The 22,719-nt window shown below is 51.6% G+C and overlaps 1 protein-coding gene across 3 annotated transcripts in view; it reads left to right on the top strand.

Moving 5' to 3' along the window:
• The first annotated feature begins 3,727 nt into the window (after positions 1–3,727).
• The window catches only part of CLMN (calmin), a 113,051-nt gene continuing 94,059 nt past the window's right edge, over positions 3,728–22,719 (top strand). For all 3 annotated transcript variants that reach the window (XR_010381067.1, XM_031454268.2, XM_031454266.2), the window contains exon 1: positions 3,728–3,876. Coding sequence is in view for 2 of the 3 variants with exons in the window: in XM_031454268.2 (XP_031310128.2) it covers positions 3,795–3,876 (82 nt within the window). In the remaining variant the exon portion in view is untranslated. The remainder of the gene's footprint in view (positions 3,877–22,719) is intronic.

Below are 22,719 nucleotides of genomic sequence, written 5' to 3'. Positions count from 1 at the left end.
GTGAAGACCAGATTAACTCTGGCTGAGAAAGGACTGTCCAAATCCTAAAGAGCTGTACACACAAATGGGGTCACGAGAGTGACATGAAATGGAGCCAGCCCCCATCACTCCTCTCCTGGAAGTGGTTGGGAGGGTCCATGGGGATTACCTTTGTTGTTCGTATTCTTTCCCAAAGGGAGTCTGGGCTGTTGAGACGCAAGCCCTCTGTCCAGATTCTCTCTCTGAAGTCACTAGTCGCCATCAGCAGAGGCAGGAAGATCACTGGGCCAGAGGTTTGAGAAGTCCTTCCGTGGGGAGGATGTTAGGTTTGATGATCTCTGAGGTTCAGACCAGGGATTCTCTGAAATTCTTTTCCTTTCCCTTGGCAGAAGGGAATTTTTAAGTCAGTTTTAAACAATGACAAGAATTTTAGCCAAGCCAGGCGATTTCTAGAAAATCAGTTTCTGGAAACTCCCGGGAAGCCAAGCCCTCAGGCAGAGTACTTTTCCTTCCCCAAAATAAAAGTGCAAAAGAAAAATGGTACCATTCATTCATGCAAGAAGGTAGATAACCTAACCCTCCTTGGAAGCCATGCGCCCCTCTCTCCCAAACAGAACTCTGGACCTGGGAGGCTGGTCAGGCCCGAGGGAGGAAGGGCCATTTCACAGAGTGGTACCTGCCTGGTGCCCAGCAGCACAAGCTTTGTCCACTGCCAACATGAAACTTTTTTGGATCTCCTCCCCAGATGTTGACTTGGGCCCAGGAGATGGGGGTCAATTTTTTGTCATTGGGTCCCTGCTTTCTGAGTTCAGGCCTATAAGGAGAGTCACGTATTCATCTATTCACCTCTCTCTGGGCCAGGCACTGTGCTAAGTGCTCAGATGGTGAAATTTATGACACAGCCCTCATTCTCCAGCAGTTCAGTTAGTGGGGGGAAACTGTCAAGTAGACGTAATTATAATGCAACATGGAAACAGGATAGCAGGGTTCATGGGATATTATGAGATTGGGCCAAATATTATAGGAATTGCATAAGATGGGTGCTCAGCTGGGCCTAGGGATGTTGGAGAAGGTTCCCCCCAGGTGGACATGATGGAGCTGGAGTGAGCCAGGTAAAGCTGAAAGGCAGGAAGCAGGGGGGCATTTCAAAAGGGGACAGACTGAACAAAGGCCTAGATGTGACAGGGTGTGGCCACGACATACAGCAGTTAAACATCTCTTGATCAAAAAGTATAAAACCAGGACTGATGGAGGTGGCACAGGGGCCAATCAGGGAGCACCAGAGACGGTGAAGGAAAGAGGGGTGATCTTGACACATCACGACAATGAATATTCAAGTCCCTTTTAGAGGCCAGCCTCATGCTCAGTGCTGGCTCAGACTCCTCCTATTCCATTTTGAAAACCACCTACAATTCTCTTTCCACTTTGATGCCAAGAAAGTTCTTTGGGCTGGTGACCCAATACCTAACACATGGTTGGTGCTCCATCAGTGGTAGCCATGGCCCCTCCCTGCCAGGGAGTTGTTCCTGCCTATGCAATGCTCTCCCGAGATGCAGCCTTCCCATCACAGGAAGAGATATCTTTGTATCGTGAAAAATGGTCCATCCCTACAGCTAACATCCACCCTACTTGTTTAAAGCCTTCTGCTCCCTGAGATTCGTCTCCTGATGGAAAGGAAGGCTGATTCTCTTGGCTCTTTGCTTTGGAAAGAAAATGACTTTTAGCCCAACTTCACCCCACAATTATGAAAAATAAACTTAAGTGTAAAAACAGGAGACGACCAGAAGTTGGGGCAACATTAGGTGACGCCTGACTTCTAGCACCCTGCCCTGCAGGACACAGAAGCAGACTCCGCTCCCTGGAGGGTGAAATGACCATACATTCTCAGATCAAATCAGGGAGGAAGCAGCACCAGCCTCAGCCCACGAACCCCTAGTGGCACCACTGGGCTTCCAGACTCATAGATGAGGAGAGCTGGGGCCGGCTGGGAACTCCTGCAAAGGGCGTCGAGAGGTTAAAAAAGAACTTACTGGTTTTCTGTCTGATTGTAAAAACATGTGCTCATGGTGGGAAACTTGGCAAATGGAAGAGAAAGAAAAAACAGGATTTTCCACCCTCTGACAGCAGATTCCTTTTCATCTCCTTGATAAACGTCCCCGTTGGAGTGGGAGGGCAGGTGGGCAGCCTGTTCCTGGCTGTGCCACGGGGCCTGTCTCCACTGAGCCCCTGCCCCAGCTGCTGTCCCAGCAGTGGTTCCTCATCCTTCAGGCTCAGCTCCAAGGTCAGTCCTCAGAGACCTTCCCTGATCCCTGTCTGCCCCCCCCCCCCCCCGCATCACTTATTCTAAGTCGATGTCCTCCTTGAACTCACTTTCATTTGTAATTGTCTTGTTTCCTTGTTTGTTGGCTGTCCATTGTCTCAAGGATCTACACGAGGGTAGAGTCACTCACCTTACGGCCCTGCCTCAAGGGCACAGGGTCTTTCCGGTGTTTCAGTACCACGAACGCAGCAATGATGAGCACTGCCCGTATGTGAAAATGCTTACTGAGCCCTGGCTGTTTTTCTCTCTAGGAATATCTCATATATAAGGCATTCTCCTCTCTCTCTCTCCCTCCCACTGTGTGTGTGTGTTTGTGTGTGTGTGTGTGTGTGTGTGTTCTGGAAAGGGTCAGAGTACTGAGCTGGGGGCTGGGACCTCATGTCCTTAATTCATTCCTTAGCCTTTGGCAAATTCCAGGACTCCAAAGCTTCCTTTTCTCCGTGTTTGAAAAACCAGTAAAGAACTCTGCCCAAGGTATGAGTTGTGAGCCCCAAACAAGATAAGATCCTGGAACTCTCAAGAGTCAAAACTGATGGTGAACACACACACACACACACACACACACCCATCGCAAAGGCCCATACCCATTTTTTATTTTCAGTAAAGGGTCACTTGGAAATTCAGGGGCCCAGGACTCCACAGGGTATACCAGCTGCCGGGTGATTGGCTGCTTCTCCCTCCTCCCCAGAACCTGGGGTCATCTCTGGACTGGATCTCGCGCAAAGGCTCCCAAGATCCAAATCCAGGAAAAAAGTCCTTCTTGCCACGGGTCCCCAATCTGGAAACAGACTAGAGAATTCCCCTAACTCCAACTCCACGCTCTCTGGCCCCCTGCCCAGGCCCTCGCTGCTCCCCATAGGTGTTCTCTGGGTGGCTGGGCCCGACTTGGGCGCCTTCACACGGCAGGGGGCGGCCGAATTGTGTGTGTGTAGGTGGGGAGGACCCTAGGTGGAAGGGTGTGGGTGTCTCTGGGACCTTGGTGGGAGGGGTGGGGGAGGTGCTGAGGTGGAGTCAGGGTGGGAGGGAGCGGGTCCTCCGGGACCAGGTACGGGGACCCGCGAGCTCACCCCGGGTTGCGTCACCCGGCCCACCGCCCCCTGAGACATCATAATCTGTGGGCTGGGACCCCGCCCCTCATCACCAACCCGTTTGCAACCAAACAATCCAACCAACAAACACCCCGGAAAAAAAAAAAAACCGGCCGGAGCCCAGCCTCCCTTCCCGCCCCGCCCCTCCTCTCGCCCCCCGGGGCCCCCGCCCCCGGATGGGGGAGTGAGCGCGAACCCGCCGCCCCGCACCCGCAGCCCGCCCGCGGCGGGGGCGGCCCGACCGCGCGCCCGCCCCGCCCGCGCCCCGCCCGCGCCCGCGCTCCTCGGGCTCCGCGGCGCCCTCGCCGGGTGCGTGCCTCTCGCACGCCCGCCAGCCCGCCTGGCTCTCCGCGCCAGCCCGCCGCCCGCGCCGGGCCCCGGCGCCCGGGCCCTCCCGCCCGCGCTTCATGGCTGCGCACGAATGGGACTGGTTCCAGCGCGAGGAGCTCATCGGACAGATCAGCGACATCCGAGTCCAGAACCTGCAAGGTAACGCGCCCCGGCCTCCCCGGAGAGGAGCGCAGGTCGGGGGAGCCCCGGAGCCCCGGGAGCCGCTCCCCACCGCCGGGCAACTCCGACCCGCGCCGCCCCCTGCCGGGTCCTGACCCGCTTCCTGTCACTTACTCGGGATGGGGGTAGGGTCGAGATACCCGCCCCCAAACCCCAGCATTGCCGCCGCGGCCAGATTAACAGTGGCCTAGGGGGTGGGGCGGCACACGTGTGTGTGGGCTCGGGGTTGGGGGGGTACATCCCGCTTGCTCTGGGGGGTTGTCATGACTCCCCCTCCAGCCGCAGCTGCGAGTTTGGAGAAGTTTGTACTTGCGCTCTTGGGGACGGTGGCCCAGGTCAGGGAGGGGAGGAGAAAGTGCGATTGCGTGTGTGCGTGTGCGTGTGTGTGTGTGTGTGTGTGTATGTGTGTGTGTGTTTGTGTATGTGAGTTCGCACACTTCCTAAGTACCTCCGAGGCTCAGGGAATTGAATGGGGGACGGCGCCTCGGGGTGGATGGGGGAGGAGAAGGCCGGAGGCGCAGATCCGTGGGATCAGGCGGCCACTTTGCTCCGGGAGCTGCCCCTGCCCTCGTCCGGGGCTCAGTACCGGGGAGGGCGAGAGGCCCCGCCTGCCCGGCGCCGGACGCCGGGACCTGTATCTACCTTGAGACAAGGTGAAAGGGGAGCTTAAAAGCCAGCAAGTGTGACAAGGGCCAAGGAGGTGGGGGGTGGGGGGAGGGGTTCCCGCCACAGATGAAGTGTATTTATCTTTCAGAGGAGTTTATTCATTGTGGAAACTTAGAAAGCACAAACATATTTAAAGGAAAAATTTCCCCCACAGTTACCCCGCCATCCATGCACCTACCCACCCAAAGAAAGCTGTTTCTCGTAGAGGTGGACTTCCAGCCTCTCTCTTTTCACATGTGGGCTCTGCAGAACTGGACAGAGTTCCACTTCTGGCCTCTCTTCACCCATGTACACCTGGCCAGGGAAGTTTCTTTGGCAGCTTCCCCTGCAGGCGTGGGTTTTTAGAGATTCCAAGGTTGGTGGTGGCTCAGGGAGAGCGGACATGGGGCTCTGGGTCCCCCCTCTCATCCCAAGCAGGTGGCATGCTTTTACTGCTCAAGAGCAGAGAGCCCCAGCAGGCAGGGTGCAGTCTTGGGGGGGTGACCAGATCAGGCAATCAAGTTTAAACATTACACCTGATAGAATGTTTCCCGGGAGCCCACATGGTCTGCTCCACCCCTAGGTTAGGCAAGGACAGTGCAGGCAGAGGTGACCTGAAGTGGGGAGGAGGGGAGCCCAGTGCACGGGACACTGGCAAGTGAGTTTGCTCTGAGCTCCCTTGATCTTTTCTGCTGTGATTTGTGTAAAAGGGGGAGGATTGAGCTGGCAATGTTGAAGATGATCTTTTTTGATAAGCCTCGCGTCTGGGTCCTGTTGCCCTAGAACTGACATCCTGTCTGAGGGTGGGCATTAGTATCCTTTGCTGAGATGGCATCTGGTTTGGGCTGTCAGGGTGTGTGTGTGTGTGTGTGTGTGTGTGTGATTGTGTGTCTCTTAGGCAATCAGTGGGTGTTTAATCACATACTCACCAATTCTTGGTGCAATAATTTCCTGCACTCCTCAGCTCCCAGTGTAAAAGCAATCAACTTTTGTGATGGGATCTTCAACAATAGGAGCAGTTAGTTACACCTTGAACACTGAAAGAAGGCTTTACTAAAATGGGGACAATTTGAAATGGGTCCTGAGGGTTGAGTAGGAGTTCACTGAGTGGGCTTCTCTCTCTCTCAGCTCCCAATGAACTGTCCTCACTTTTAAGCAATTGTCAATTACAATTTGAGCATCGATGGGCTTTGCTGTTTAAAAAATAAACTTTTAACTTTATGTATATTATTTATGATTATGTATAATGTATACAAATATGCATTATTCTCAAATGTAAATCCAACAAATTTTTATGTGTGGATACACCTGTGTAACTACCCTCAAGATGTAGAAGTTTTCTAGTACCCTAGGTGGATACTTTGTTTTCCTTCCCACTCACTCCCTCCCAACAAAGCTACTATTTTTACCTTTTTTGCCTCTAGAACTTCATATAAAACTGAATAATACAGTATGTCCTTTTTTGAACTGGCCTTTTTTGCGCCACATCATGTTGCTGTGATTCATCTATGCTCTCGCTTTTATCAGTAGTTCCTTTATTTTAAAGACTTTGCATAAAACTATTGAGATATATTTACATATCGTAAAATTCACATTTTTTAAGTTTACAATCCATTAATTTTTAGTAAATCTACTGAGCCGTGCAAACATCACAACAGTGCAGTTTGGGAACACTTTCATCACCTGATAAAGATCCCTAGCACCCAGTGTCTGTGTCAGTCTCTGCTCTCAGCCCTAAAACCAGGCTGTCCGTAGTTCCTTGTTTTTGCCAAGGACTCTTCCATTGTATGGATATACCACCCTTATGATGCTCTTCTTTGGTGAGGAACATTCGGGCTGTTTGCAGTTTGGGGCTATTGGGAAGGGATGGAGCTGTTAGTCCTGGGGGGCACTGGGGAGGTGCTGGCTCGAGCCTCTGCTGCCCTGCCCAGCATTGATAAGAGGCTGTGAGAAGAGATGGGGGCAGGAGTCTGTTTTGTCTCTTTCCCTTCGCATCCTTGTCTCTTGAGGATGCTAAACAGACATTTTCTCTCCTTGTCTCTGTGGTACTCAGGAAGTCCAACCAAAGGACCAGGTCCAGAAGGCAGCCTCACTGTGCTTAAAGCATCTGCTCAAACCAGCTGGTGGGTGTCCGCTGGCCCTGGACATGTTTGGATGACATGCAGGCTGCAAGCGGGGGGCCTTTTCAACTGAGCAGGGGTGGTAGTCAAGGGAGGCAGGAGGAGTCCAGACAGAAGGCTTGTTTTTCAGGCCGTGTGCTTCCTTTGAGCACAGGTAGTCGCAGTTGTCGTGGTAATGGGACGCTGGGTACAACGGGATTTCAAATCCGCAATCATAGGGACAGAGGAGGAGTCCCAGCCTCCATTAAGCTTTTGTCTATGGCCCTGAACTGTGGAATTCTGGAATCCATGCAAATGTAATTGTGATGTCATCAGACCATACCCCACGGAATGTTGGAATGAAGCCTTCCTGACCTGTCTTTGGGAGGTGGGGTGAGCTGGGCAGAAAGCACGGCCTCTCCCAGGAGGGCTGGGACAGCTTACTGCACCTGGCACCCGGGAGGATGAAGTCCTCTTGATTTGCTTATGGAAGTGTCTGTCAGTGACAGACTCTGGCAGACAGCAGGGATGTCCATCTGGGCACAGCTGCCCATGCCACCCTCCCAGGGTCCCTCGTGAGGAAACGGGGGCGGCCCAAGTTGTTGACCTTTGCAGAGAAGAGAAAACGGAATTGCAGGAGGTTGGCAGCCTCCAGCTGGTGGCCCCCGCTTCCGTGGAGCCACGCAGGGTAGAACTGAGGTTAGAGGTGGCCAGTTAAGGTCTGTGCCTTGGTTCTCTGCCTGGCTGTGGGCAGAGCGCCCTTCCGATGACAGAGCTGCTTTGGCCGCCCCCTTCTCCCTCTTTGGTGCCGCCTCAGGGTCCAGCTGAAGTTCTGGAGTCCTTGACTGCTGGTCGATGTCGGGTGTTGGGCCAGGATTTGGAAGATGCTCCCATTTATGTAGGGAGCTTCCTCCCCCACCCCAAGATTCACAGCCTTTTTCTGTTCAGTTTAGCAAACATGTGCCAAGCATACAGCATCATGCAGACATCAGGGAATGCAAAGTCGATCCTTGTCCCTGCCTTTAAGGAACAGGAAGCCATCATGGCACCCAGCCAGACTGGGGCTCGAATTTTTGATTCTGACAGCACGGACGTTCCTGCCATTCAGGGCTGTCTCCCGTAGCTCTGGCGCCTAATACTGTGAACCCTGAGCTTGTTTTTCCGGGGCGACTTGACTAAGACCTGCACCCAGAGTTGGAGGTGGCTGGAGTTAGGTGGAGCTGAGCAGACAGAAGGCTTTCTCACTGCATCTCTGGGGGAGCAGGCCGGGGGTGCCCAGCGCTGGGTCTCCCTGAGCGGCACCCGCCTCTGCCTCCTTGTCTCCCTCAGCCCTAATTTGTTGGGAAGTAGTACCACCAAGGGTTAGCAAACAAGCGGCGATGCAGGGCGTTTGGAACAGACTGCCAAACAAAGGTAGAAACAGTTAACCCAACTTAGAGCAGCCTGCGTGCCAGGCACAGCAAACTGCTTCCTTTAATGCTTTTCATGAGCCTGTGAGGCTGTTTCAGAAGTGGGGAGAGAGAATGTCTTGCCCAAAGTCATGGACTTGTAAGCAGAGCTGGGATTTGAACCCAGATCAGACTAAACCACAGGTCCCATCTCTGGCTCTGTAAATCTTGTGCAGTGGCCGCACTTGTGAAGGAGCTGAGAGCTTCAGGGCTGGGACCTGGGAGGGCCTCTCAGAGCTGGGGCACTGGAACCAGACCTTGAGGGCAGAGGAGAAATTTGACAGCATGAATTTTGTGTTGCACAACTTGGAAGGCAGGAAAGATGTTGGGATCGCCTGAAGGCAGGCTCAGGGGCAGGACTGTGCCTGCCTGGTCGTCTTTGTCTGGTTATCTGCTTCCTCCTTTCCTTCCATTGGCTCACGCCCAGGCCTGGACCTTCCTCATGCTGGCCTGGACTCCACAGTGACCTCTTTATGGCTCTGGACCTTGCATCACATCCTCCAAGCCACCCCATCACCCGGTCATCCATCACACATCTCTGCTAATGCCTTCAGCGGGTCTCCACGGCCAAACTGTGGGCTCAAGGCAGCTCCCATCTACCCTAGGACTAATGGCATCATTGTCCACAGACCCTGGGATGTGGAAAAGGTTGGGCTGCCCTGGCTTTACAGGGTCAAGTCCAAGCCCTTCCACCTGGCAGGCGAGGCCCTCTGCCGTCTGCCTTGGGATGCAGCACCAGCCTCCTCTGCCACTCCCTGCAGCCAGAACCCTCCCTTCCCAATTCCTAGGCTCTTATCTCCATATCTTTAGACCTCCTTTGCAGACTGAGGTGGGATCAGGGATGCTATGCAGCACCCAGAGAAAAGATGGAGCCGGGGTGGGGGGCTATCTTTCTGGCTTCTGCCTCCCTTGGCTCTTGGAGGGCACAGCAAGTTTGCTGCAGGTTTCTGTATAAAAACCAAAGAAAATCAAACTCAGAGGTTCCACCTCCTCCAGGAACTTGCTGCCCATCGGGGCCCTGCCTGGGGCTGTGTGCTTGGCTCTGAAGGATGAGTCATCATGTAGAACATTTCTTTCAGCCCCCCAGCTGGAGTCAAGCCACTGGCTTTGAGTTAACTCTGGATTTTGCCCACGAAAGACTGTGTTCCAGCCCCAGCACCATCCCTGCCTCAGGGTGTGGATTCTTCTGGAATGGCCTCTCCAGGTGGAGCATATTGTGCAGCTGGGGAAGCCACAGCCAGGACGGGGTGGCTGAGGGCCTGGGTCTGGCTCCTGGCTTTTGCAGCTAACTTGCTGGGGGTCTTGGGAAATCTCTTCCCTTGCCTGTGCTTCAGTTTGCTCATTTGCAAAAGGAGAGGGTTGGACTCTCAGGGGCTCCAATTGGTACCCACTAAGAGGTCAGGTAAGGAGAGGCAGGGCCTGTGCAGAGCATCCCCAGGTGATGCCTTCCGCGTTCCAGTCCCTGGCACACGTTGGTGGGCGGCGGGTGTGTGGCTCTGGGTCACGCTGAGCACAGCTGGCTGCATTCCTGAATCCTCCTTACTGGCAGGTGCTGGAGACTCACTCCCACACAGGGTCCTGTTAGAAAAGGCCGTAGTTCATGAGCTCTGTTAGGAAAGTACTTAGGGGTAAATGATGTGCATTCTGGGGTTATTCTTGGCTGATTCTCTATGGTTTCTATGAAGAGCCCAGGGAAGGTCTGGGACACCCGATCTGAACTAGTGGGGCAGAGTTGAAGGTGCCCCCAGGGAGCTCGAGTGACTCAGATATGGTCGTGGCAGACTGAGGGAGAGGGCTCCTGCTTTCGTCCATGCACACTTGTCCCCGGGAACAAGTGTTCAAGGCCAGGTAAAACAGAAGCCCATCACCAGAAGTTTGTCAGCAGTGAGAGGGAAGCCCTCCATCTAATTGGCGGCTGACCCACGCACAGAATCCCTTGTTAGCGGCCGTGGTCGTGGTTGGCCTTGACTTCATCAGAGCAGGAGGAGGTGGGGCTTCTGACCAGATCCAGCGCTCTGGGAAGCAGCCCTTTGCCCAAAAGGCCCAGCTTACAGGAATTCCCCTCCTGGACCCGGGAACACTCTGGCATTTCATTTTTGACTGGAACAGCCGAGGCACTGGGCAGAGTCCTGCCTGACAAGCCGCAGGTCACGCCTGCCTGGCTTCAGAGGAGAAGAGAGAAAAATAAAGTAATTGTCTCTTTAGTGGTTGAACCATTAAAAGTAAACTCCCTGTTGCCATGGAAACCGTTTCTTATTTCCCCCGCCCCCTCCCTGCACCTCTTATTTTTTTAAACAGTGGAGGATTGTGTTAGTTACAGAAGGACTTAGAGGCAGCATCAAAAATCTCAAGTGTGGCTTTAAAGAATCTTTCACAGTTTCCCCCGCCCCTCACTGATCTGTCTGCTTTTCTTTTATTATTTTTTTCCCCTATCAGAGCAGGGTTTGGGGAACTATGGTCTGCAGGCCAAATCCAGCCAGCTGCCTGTTTTTGAGAATAAAGTTTTATTGGAACACAGCCGTGCTCATTCCTTTGCATAGTGGCCAAGGCTGCTTTTGGACCACAATGGCAACTGAGTAGTTGTGACAGAGAAGTACATGCAAAACCAAAAATATTTACTCTTTGGCCCTATCGGAATGTGGGAATTCAGGGAGCTTCCTACAGGATGGCAGGGACCTTACTTGATTTTCTAAATCCTCACTCAGGGAACATGACAAGGAGGAGATGTTGGTGAATGGCTGTGGCATTCGGCCCAGCCTTATTTGCAGCCTGCTTTAGAATGGACTTCCCCACCGGAAGCCTGGCTCTTCAGACGCATAGTCCTTATGGAGTCCTCCCGAAGTGCTGGGAGGATGAATGGGACATTCGGGGAGGATGAATGGGACACTCGGGGAGTCCCCAGCACACAGAGGCCATTAGCATCATGAGGCTGAGTGAGCATTTTAGGACCAGGGACGCTAAGGTGAGTGCTGCCTGCAGTATAGGGGGGGTGGGGAGGCCCAATCCAGCCTTTAGGGCGGGGCCCAGGGAAAGTCTATAATCTCAAAGGCAGGCAGTGGGAAACCAGGAGGTAGGGGAGTGTGGTCAGGGTTTGGGGTGGACTCTTCGGTGGGACTGCGGCCAGGGTTGGGGGCGGCCAGTGCAGGGAGGTGGGTCCCTGAGGTAGCCTGCGTAGCTGCTGCGTTCCCTTTGCCCTTTCTGAGTCCGTGATCCACTGCTTCTTAGAGATTGTAGCCCAAAACCCCAAGGAAGAGGAAGAGCCAGGGAGGACTTGGGGAATTTGCAGAGGCCCTGGAATCTTTCTGGTGTCAACCAGCGGGGCCTTCAGCCCCTGCAGAACTGGGGGTCTGGTTGGAAGGCTTTAGGGCACTGATGCCATCATGACCCACCCCTGCTTCCCCCTCCTGGGGGGCTCTCCTTGGAGGCAGGAGCCTGTGCGATATTTATATCCCTTTTTATATCTGTTTTAAACTATTTTTAATCTTCTATGGTATGACATACTTAAAAAGCAGCGTTCTGAGGCCTTCTAGCTGGGAACTGGGGCGGGGTGCAGGACTGGGAGGGGGCACGGAGCTGACCTGACAATTTGGTGCTGAAATAACTTAACCTTCAGATGGGCTCCTCCCCCGGCCCCTCCGGCGCCTCCCGCCTCTGGCAGTCCCGGCCCTCAAGCGTCTTTCTCATCTTCACCTTGCCTTTCGTGCTCGTTTTTGCGAACACCTTCCTGTCAGGTACCAGGGCCACTGTTTCCTGCCTCCTGCTCCTCCAGTCCCACTTGTGCCCTGCAGTCCGGAGAGCTTTGTCTCGCCAAGTCCGCCCTCTACCCAGACTCCTCTTTGCCCTCAGGAAGAAACCCTGCTGTGTGCTCTGGGCCCCCTCACTTCTGTCCTTTCTGGAATGAACCAGCTGCACCAGGAGATCTTCCTGTTTCTCCCACAGGCCACTCCTTTCCCTGTACCTTTGTCTGCACGGCTTCTTCTGCAGAGAATGACCGTGGCCGCGCCTAGAGCAGCCTCCCCGCACCCCGCCTGCGCCCGCCTGGGGGCAGTTCCCAGCCTCCGCCTCTGGACTCCCTGCCACCCAGCCCAGAGTCGGTCCCCAGAGGAGCACGTTTGTTTTCTCTGTCCCACCAGCCCCTGACACGGAGTAGGTCTGCAGAACTGTTTGCCCAACTGTTGTCAGCTGAATGATGGCCCCCAAACATGTCCACATCCTAATCCCCAGAACCTGGGAACCTGTTACCTTACTTGGTAAAAGAGACTTTGCAGATGCGATTAAGTGCAGGATCTTGAGATGATCCTGGATTATCCAGGTGGGTGCAGTTAATCACAAGCATCCTTATACGAGGGAGGCAGGAGGGCTGGGGAGGAGATGTGATGGTGGAAGCAGAGGTCATAGTGATGGTGGAAGCAGAGGTCATAGTGATGCTGTTGCTGGAAAGGCCGTGAGCCACGGGGTGCAGGCAGCTTCTGGGAGCAGGAGAAGAGAAGGAAATGGGCTCTCCCCAGAAGGTGCACAGTCCCGCCGACAACTTTGATTTTAGGCTGTCAGCCCCATTGTGGACCCCTGTCCTCCAGAACTGTAAGGTAATAAGTTTGTGTTGTGTTAAACCTCTACATATGTGGGAATTTGTCACAGCAGCAACAGGAAACTGATACACAACTGCATTACAAGTGGCTGCCAAACCTTCTCCTCTCTCCTAGAGGAGACACATCTGGGGGACATATGCACACCGGGAATACCCTTTAGGTCCTGTCGGAGTTTGATGGACACCTGGGTGGCTCAAGCCAGGAGTGCAGGGACCTAGGCTCTGGTCACAGGGCTGCCACCGCTTGGCTGTGGAGCCTGAGGAGGCTGCCTGACAAAGGACAGCAGGGCAGGACTTGAGGGGACAGGAGAGGGGGCCTGCCCAGGCCCACAGAGACTCTGCCCAGGAGTCCAAACGCTGTGGTGGTGTGATCTGAGATACACGCAGGGCTGTGAATAACCAGGAAACGATGCCATGGGCTGGCCTGCTCTGCCCTGTGGCCCTGGTGGTGTGGACGGTGCAGCCCAAAGAGGGAGGGTGACGTCCCCACATGCCCTGCTGTGTGGATTCCGGGATTCCATGAGCCTGGCAGCAGTAATGTCTCTGTTCTAATCCTTGGGTCTGTTCTTGTAGAGCTGAGATACACAAGCCCTGGAAATGCTGATAACCCCGAGTGAGTCAAGTGTCGGATACTGGATAAACATCCTTCTATTTCATGTGAAAGATCAAAATTTATTTAGAAAACAAGAGAACATCATCAGAGTATTGGCTTCCATGCAGTTCCTGGTTTGGGGCTACATCACATCAAGAGTTAAACGTCCAAGCCTAGATATACAATTATGAGGAACTTAAATTCCCAGAGAATGAAAGAAAAATCTTAATCTCGCCTCACTGTTTAAACGTGGCTGAGTGACGTCATACTGTACTTCTATCATTTCATCTATTTTCCCGAACTTCACCCCCTGCTTAGTTGAAGGTCAGCCCATAACCCCCACGGTATCATCATCATGGTATTAAGTTCATGAAACCAACAGTGATCATTAGTAAGGACACTTTCATTTTCTCTGTTTCTATTTCTTGTTATAAAACAAGGATGAGTTGCAATTAGATGTTCCAGTAGTTTCCCAAACACGCGGTACAATGAAGACGGCAGCGTAGTGAAAAGCCCTCCCTGGGCTGTGGCTTGTCCTCCTCATTGTCAGGCTGGCTGAGCCAAGGCCCAGCTTGAGTGACAGAAGGTAATTCAGGGTGTCGTTGTTGTAGGATGTGTAACATAGAGTACAGATTGGATACAAACCAGATGAGTCAGGGCTTGTCTTCATTGGTATGAGGGCAAGGATCTTGTGATTATGGGGAGTGTGAGGGTTGGGGGGTTGACTGCTTGTCCGGCTCTGAACCACATCTTCCAAATAACCCCTGTGGTGGGCGTCATTATCTGTCTCTGCAAAACTAAGGCTGAGCAAGGGTGTCACAAACGCCACGCTGCTGAGCTAGTAAGTGGTGGGACCAGGAATCAGAACCAAGTCTGGGAAGATTGAGTGAGTTGTGGGGAGGGGGTGTTGAGGGGAGACTGATGGCACTGGGACTTGGGGAGGGGGAGAGACTTGGTGAGCCCCGGCTCGGAGCACCCTGGCCGTGGAGAGGACAATTGATTTGGAACCCAGGAAGAAAGCGAGACTGGCTAAAGGCTGTTTGGCACAGTCACCCAGCCTTGGGGTATTGCTTCTTCTCAGAGTGGACTCAGTGACTCAGCTGTTTATAGCCACGCACCTACCAGGCTCCTCGTGCTGTGACAAAATAAAGTCTAAATTCCTAACTGATGATTCCTACGAAGAGTGGGGACAAGGATCCCCTTTTCAGAGACTGACAAGATGAAATGCCTGCAATCTTGAATTCAGCAGAAGGGACCAGAGGCAGCCGAGGGGACCCATCCTGTCATCCTCATCCTGGGGTGTCTCATGACCCCTGCAGCTTATAAAGCACGGGCACCTCCATTACCTCATTTAAGTCTGCCAGAGCCCTCTCAGGTTGGTGAGGTAGCCCCAGTCTACAGATGCAGACACTGAGGCTCAGGAGAGTTCAGCAGCTTTGCCCCATCCCACCCACAGTGAGCAGCAGTCTGAGATTTCCTTCCAGAACAGTCAAAAATTTCCTTCTACTCTCTGGTGTCTGAGACTTGTCCTGGCCCTCCGGCACTTGCTGAGGCCAGTCTGTGCAAGGTATTCACTTTCCCTTCATGTATGCAAGGGACTGTGTGTGTGTGTGTGTGTGTGTGTGTGTGTGTTTGTGTGTAGCTCTCCCTTGGGGAGCTGGTCTGGCCTTTGAGCTTGACTCTGATCTAAAACAAAACAAAATGTGATACCTTTCAAATCAAAACTGAGGGCCTTGGACTTGGGTGGCAGGGTGCTGGCAGGCCTGGGTGATGGCCTGTCGAGTTCCCAGAAGTGTTGTGGGCAAGTGCCAGGCAGTGGCATGTGATGACTCACCTGTTGGGGGTTGGGGGGAACAAGGCACCACTATTCCCTGGAACTGATGATGGGCTGGCAGAGGGGGAGGCCAGGAGTCAGACAAGTGTTACCCTTACTAGATTGTGATTGCACGGGGTGGGCACTGCTGCACTTGGTTTTGTTAGTGGTGGTGACTTGGTGACTGTCAGCTTGCCCTGGTAGACCAGAAAGCTCATTTGGGTTGGCCCTGTCATGTCCATTAGTGTCCCAGGACCTACCCTCCTGTCCCAGGCTTGATATGTGTCCAGTTCACATTTGTTGAATACATGAATGGAGACTCAAAAGGAAAGTGTAGCTTCTGGGGTCGGGCAGAACTAGGTTTTAAGTCTTGGTCTCTTTTTAGTACTGACTAGCTGTGGATAGCTGAGCCTGACGGTGTCTTTTTGGTGAAAAGGGGATCATCCCAACTTCTCTGAGTTATTAGGACATTCAGTGATGTCACGTGTCTTCACCAATGTCTGTTTCCCTTTCTCTTGCCTTTTCCAAGTCAAAGGAAACCATAGTTCTCCAAGGTTTATATGAAAAACAGTGGTTCCCCCTCGTTGCCCCTTTTCCCAGAGACAATCACTTACAAATTCTTCCAGCTGATGATTTTGGCATTTTTCCTGTATGCCTGTATATAACACGCACATATTCCTTTGTCTTGATTTTTTGATTCTAGGCTCCGATTTCCTATTCTGGGAAGTAAGGATGTAGGTCTCCTCTTTACCACTTTTAACCTCAAAGCTTTCCTATCCTCCCAACTTTGCAGTATATTTTCATCAGACTTTTGGTAAGATGGGTCACTGTGGGTCATTATGATAGTCCTCTTTCCTTGCCTGCTCTGCTTTCTGGTTTCCTCGGAGTTAAGGGTTGCCTGTTGTTGTTGGCGTGTGTGCTTGCTAATTCTTCCTCCAAGTCTCTGTCAGTGTTTAGATAGCCCCTCTTGTTTGGAGGCATCGGGTAAGTTCTCTCTTGGGTTCCTCTTCTTGAGCACTTCAGGGTCCTCTGACCTGTCTCCAGTCTGGACTCATCACCTTCCACACCTGGTACCTGGCTGTCCCTTGGGCTCTCTGTCACCATCACCTGTGGTTCCCCTCACCTCTTTCCTGAGTCAGATCTGCCATTTCTTGTGTTCTTATGGCTTCTTCCCCTGAATACAGGAGCACACCCTTCCTGACAAAGAGTGCCTGCGTGTGGGATTTTCTGAGAACTTGCACGTGGGAAAATGAGTTTATTCTCCTCTAACTCTTTTTTTTTAATTTAAAAAATTGACCGATAGTTAGTTTACAATGTTGTGTCAATTTCTGGTGTACAGCATGTTTCAGTCATACATATACATACATATATTCATTTTCATGTTCTTTTTTCATTGTAGGTTACTGCAAGATATTGAATATAGTTCCCTGTGCTGTACAGTAGAAACTCGTTGTATAAGTAGTTAGTATCTGTAAATCTTGAACTCCTAATTTATTCCTTCCCACCCTCTATCCTCCTGGAAGCCATAAGTTTGTTTTCTATGTCTATGAGTCTGTTTCTGTTTTGTAAATAAGTTCATTTGTGTCTTTTTTCCCCCAAGATTTCACATATAAGTTATATCATATGGTATTTTTCTTTCTCTTTCTGGCTTACTTCACTTCAATTGACGATCTCCAGGTCCATCCATGTTGCTGCAAATGGCATTATTCTTTTTTATGGCTGAATAGTATTCCATTATATAAATATACCACATCTTCTTTATCCAGTCACCTGTTGGTGGACATTTAGGCTGCTTCCATGTCTTGGCTATTGTGAATAGTGCTTCCATGAACATTGGGGCGCATGTATCTTCTCGAATTAGAGTTCCCTTTGGATATATGCCCAGGAATGGGATTGCTAGATCATATGGTAAGTCTAGTTTTAGTTTTTTGAGGAATCTGCATACTGTCCTCCATAATGGCTGCACCAAACTACATTCCCGCCAACAGTGTAGGAGGGTTCCCTTTTCTCCACACCCTCTCTAGCGTTTATCATTTGTGGACTTTTTAGTGATGGCCATTCTGACTGGTATAAAGTGATATTTCATTGTAGTTTTGAATTGCATTTCTCAGGTAATTAGTAACTGAGCATTTTTTTTCACATGCTCTCCCCTACTTCTTGATTGCTAGATTATCTGGGCATCAGACTCAAGGGTGGAAATCATTTTTCTTCTGAGTATTGAAAGCCTTGCCCCGCTGCCTTCTAGCCTCCCTTCTAACCCCTCCAGGGTTGCCGTTGAGAAGCATAAAGTCACTCTCAGTTCTTTGCATGACCTGTTTTGTTCTCTCTGGAAGCTTGAAGAATCCTTTTTGTCCCCAGTGCCTCAGACATCAGGGTGACCCATCTTGGGGTTGGCCTCTTTTTCATCTGTCACTCTGAGCTCTTAGTGAGACCCTTCCATCTGGAACTATGTGTTTTAGTTCTGGGAAGCTTTCTTGGGTCATTCATTGTGATTTCTGCCCCTTGGTTTTCTCTAATCCAGAACTCCTTTTATTTGGCTGTTGGTCCTCCTGGACTAATCCTCCAATTTTCTTATCTTTTTCTATTTTCCATCCCTTTTGCTTTTTGCTCAACTTTCTGGGGGATTTCATCAATTTTATGCTCCATATTTTAATCTACCACATTTTTAATTTTCAAGCGCTCTTAAGAGAAGCCCAGTCTCCTTTCAGGGCTGCGGTATCTTCTCTTCCACACTGAGAATAGCAGTGATGGATGGTAGTGGCCGGGGTGGTGCTTTGAAAGGCACTGGTTGAGAGCATGGAGCCACACGGCCTGGTATGAATTTCACCTCTGCCACTTCCTGGCTTTGTGACTTATTTAATCTCATTACTCTTCAAATGCCTCATCTTTAGAATGAGAATAATAATGTTGAGGTCCGCCTCAAGAGCTCTGATGATTACATGATTGACTAGCGGTGGAGGGTACACATTGGATGTGCTGAATATGCGTGTTCCTTCTGCCCCTCCCTTTGCTTACTGTGTTTGTTTATTTGGAGCTTTCATGTTAGAAAGTTCTTTCTTTAGCTGGCCCATTCATAGTCCTTGATTGGTTTCTCATATTTAAGAATTGGAGACTGTAAAGTGTCCTGCAGGCTTTGAGAACGGGGGGTAGGGCTTCTTGATCAGAGCTTCTCTGATGGGTGCCCTGTGGGTTGTGTCACGGGGAACTGCAACGTCACTACCTTTAGGTCTTTCCTGCTGGCTGGGCAGCCTCCCTATGGAAGAATCTTAGTCTCCAGTCTGGCGGGTCAAGGCCAGGCTGCTGGGGGAGAAGGGTGGGGGTCTGGGAACTGGAAGAAGGAAGAAGGCTTGGGGCAGGGAGGTCCTCTGCATCCAATGTGCGGAAAATCACCAAATCTGCCTATTTTGAGTACAGTTCGCACTGAGATCTTCTGTTTTACCCTCCTGAGAATAAACTAGTCTTGCGCCCGCCCGAGGAGGGACAATCACCCAGCTAGGAGACGTGGGGGGAGGGGATGCCTGACCCATCTGGTTCCTTCCTATAATCCTCTTACTGCATCCCTGCCCCAAGCCAGCTTCCAGAGATCCCTGTCCCCACTCATTCCTGAACCTTTGGGACTTCCTGATGTTACATTGGATTGGTTTTCGTCCTTTCTCGCTGCCACTTGGACATAAATTTCTTGAGTTCGGTAAATCAGTTACCAAAGGTGGGATTCCTCTCCACCCTGCAGAATTCATTGCTGTGCTCCCTTCTCCTGTCCTTTCCATCCTGGAGGGTCTCTGTTCTGTATACACAACGCATACAGCAAACAAGACCCCTTTACTCCAGGTTTTAGTAGCATTTCCAGGTGGACTGGAATTAGAAGCCCATGTTCGGTCTGCCCTCTTCTCCAAAAAGTCACTCCCTTGCCTTTCCAAGTGTCTCGGGACAGCCCTGGAGGAAGCTGGCAGGCGGGTCCTGTGTTCACCTGAGCCTGGAAGATTCTAAGTGTGAAGATGCTTGCTTGGCCGTGTGCCCTTCCCTTTTGACTGCCTTCCCAAGACTGCTGCTGAATATCCTTTACGAGGAGACACTGGGGACATTGCAGAGGGGTTTCAGTCACCTGGCGCCTGTTTTCCCAGCCACACGCTGCGGCTGCCTGGGGCTGGGGGCCTGAGGCCTGGGGGTCAAGGGGTCTGGGTGTGGCACAACTCAACCGTAGAGGCGGAAGGACTTCCTCCGACAAACTTGCCACTGAGACCCTCCCGAGCCTCAAAACCCCGATCAGTGGACTACACGCACCTCTGAGCTTGGCTGCTGGGGTTTTAATTGGACCCCCAGTGCTAACCTTTCTACACTTGTTTTGCTGTCCTTGTTTCAAAGCTGCAGCCTCTGCTGCCCACGGATCTCACTGGCTTCTCGGGAGAGAAAAGCCAAACCGCTGAAGGAACGGGTTGTTTTGGTTTCTACGTTGATGTTGGACCCCTGCCTGCTTTTAGAAACCCTTCCGAAGCCCAGAGCCACAGACTACCTGGTTGGGGGTGGGGGGGAACTGGCTGGTGCCTAGATTTGAAAGCTAAGCTATTCTTCGTGGCAGGATTAAAGGTGATCCTGGCCGAGCCTCCAGGGGACAGTGCCAGGCTGACTTGACTTGATCATCTCGATTTTTGAGTGGGTAGGACGACCCGGGAGGAAACGCCCTTTGGAGAGTCTGCTAAAGACCGAACCAAGACGTGGCCCTCCAGGACCCGTGGAAGGGTGCCTTTTTATCCTGTGGCCCTTCTCAAGTGCCCGCAGTTGATCGGTAAGAGCAAAACCAAAGAAAGAAGAGCCTGCCTGGTCTGCCGCGGAATGAGGGGTGTTTGAAGCCAGGTGCGAACTTGAATTTTAGCTCCCTCACTCTGTAGCTGTGGAACGGGAGCCAGATTATGGGTCCCTGTGGAATTCGGATCCCTTCTACCTGGAATGGGACTTTAATCATTGTAACGCCCTCCCGCGGTGGTTTGGAGGATGCAGTGAAGTTGTGAGTGCTGAGTGCCCAGTATCAATCAGGACCTCATGAATACATGTTTCTTTGTTTAAAGTAAAAGAGGAATGGTTTTGGTATGGCGGTTGATGTTTTGGTAGGGGTTCGGCTGAGTGGCGTGAGTGAATCGATCACTTAGTCAACATCTTGAGGTCAGATGTGGCGTCTGTGGTCAGGGATCATGTCATGGAGACCACAGGGCAGTAGCTGGCAAGCACTAACTGAGTGGTCTAGCTGGAGGCCTGGAATCCCCTGGAGACGGGCGACATGATGGGGGCTGAGCATCCAGCAAGGTGCCATGTAGCAGGACCTTGTGTTGGGTGGCGATTGAGGGTGCTTAGGTGGGGGTTGACAGAAACGGCCCCCCAGGTGAGAGAGGAGGTAGGTACGAGCCAAGGTGCAGAGGCAGGAATGGTCTGGAGTGTTCAGAGGTGACTGGTCCAGCCTGGGTGGGAAAAGGGTGCAAAGGGGGCTGTGTTAGTGGGTCTTCATTAATAATGAAGTGCTACTGGTTTTTGAGCAGGGTGGTCCTCTGGCGGTGAGATGTTCCAGGTGCTGGAGGAGGTTTAGCATCCTTGACTGAGCTGACAAAATGCTAATCACGTGAAGATCAAAATCTCCCCCCACATTTCTGCTTGGCAGGGAGTGGCACCACCCAGCTGAGAACTCAGGGCAACACGTGTGCGAATGAAAGGGGAAGCTGTGCTTTTCCAAAGAGCCATCTCCACTCTCGTACGCAGAGGAGCTGTGGTAACTACGTGTACCCCTCTCTCAAAAGACTCTTTGATACGAAGCTCCAGCTTTGAGGCTCTTGGAAAATCAGTAGGTGATGTCATAGTTGTTCTGTGAATTGTGTCCGTTCTAACAGAGAACTCTCCAGTTGTTGGAAGAATCCAGCAAAGTGACGCCATAATTTGTGACCCTTTGGACTGTTTCACAGAAAATTACTTAATGCATCGGGTGCAGATGCTGCAGCTTTTATCTGTTTTCCAAAATATCGCCTCTTTTCTCTCCACGTCAGACCAACCAGAGCCCTTCTGGTTCCTGAGTTAACTTCATGCAGTGGGTATTTAATGAGCATCTGCTTGGCACCAGGCGCTCTCGCAGGCACCAGGGAGATGCAGCTCTCGTCTCTGGTCCATGGCAGGGAGTCAGTCCCCATGGTCTGCCAGGATATAATGATGCCTGTGATGGAGGAGCATTGTTAGCATGTCTAGCAAGGGGACCCTGCATCAGGTGCCATGCAGGACCTTCAGACAAGGTGACATCTGAAGTTGAAATGAGAAGAATAAATGGGAATTAGCCACATGGAAGGGGGAGAGGAAACATCCATGCAGAGGGGACAGCTCACCCAGAGGCTGAGGTGGGCAGGAGCATGGCTCATGGACACGGCTTTACTGGCTGGAGCAGACAAAGGTTGCACGGGGAGCTGTATTAGATCCAGAGCATCTGGTGTGCAGAGCCCTTGAGCCCCGCCCTGGATGAAGATGAGCATGTCTTTGGAGTTGGAGGTAGAGCTTCTGGATTTTTTCCATTCATTGAAGCAATAGATTGGCCATTATCAGAGGGATCAAAGGTCTGAGCTTCTCTTCCTTTCAAATGGGCTCAGCTCTGAAGAGGCACGTCCCAGTGCTGATAGGACGTAGGCTGGCTCTGACGCTGGCCCCCGGAGCTGGGGGCTTTTATGTTACTCCTCTGCATGCTTTGGCTGCAGCCGGCGCTGTGGTTCTGGTGCCCTGTGGGTGTGTCGTCTCCTCTCCCCACCTCCGTCTCACTTTTTCTGCCCTTTCCCAGTCCAGGCAGATCTGCCCCCAAGACAGGAGAGGCTGCCCCCTTGACACATTATTTTTCTGGCTTGGGGATGATTAAAATGTGGACAATGAAGCAGATGATGATGGCAGTATATTCTTCGCCCTATCATCACTATGTCCCCATATTGAGTTCCTCCTCTGTGCCAAGAACTCTGTTGGGTATTTGATATTTAATTCTCACCACAACTGTGTGAGTAGGAGAATTATCTCATTTTTCATATAGAGGACTGAGGATCAGAGAGGTTGAGTACAAGGTTCATGGTCACACAGCTGGTTAGTGACCGGAGAATTTGGCTTTGGATATTTCTTGCTCAAAAACTTGTTCTCTTTCCACTTAAGTCACACTCAGCCCCCACCAGAAAGAACTGAGTTGGGTACTGTGATTAACAAGCACGTGGCTCTGGCCTCACTCAGTTGCCTCTTCGGACCTCAGTATCCAGTGCAGACTGAGGGGTGAGATTTGTACTGTCCATGATGGGAGCCACCAGTCACCTGTGCCTGATGAGGACCTGTGTCCAGTGCAGACTGAGATGTGCTGTTTGTGTAAAATGTACACAAAATTTGCAGACTTACTATGGAAAAAAAGAATATAAAACATCTCATCAGTAGTTTTAAAATATTTTGCTTATGTGTTGACATGAAAATACTTTGGAGAAAGCAGGTTAAATAAGGTGTATGATTAAAATGAATTCCCCCTGTCTCATTTGACTTTCTACAGTATGGCTGCCAAAAAATGTAACATCACATGTGTGGCTCGAAATATATTTTGACTCAGCGGGAGTAGGGTAGACTATGATTCCTGGGGACCTTTTAATGCTAAA

This window comes from Camelus dromedarius, chromosome 5, assembly GCF_036321535.1.
Source record: "Camelus dromedarius isolate mCamDro1 chromosome 5, mCamDro1.pat, whole genome shotgun sequence".
Classification (NCBI taxonomy): Eukaryota; Metazoa; Chordata; class Mammalia; order Artiodactyla; family Camelidae; genus Camelus; species Camelus dromedarius.
Note: the sequence above shows the minus strand (reverse complement) of the source record. Positions and strands in the feature narration are given on the sequence as shown.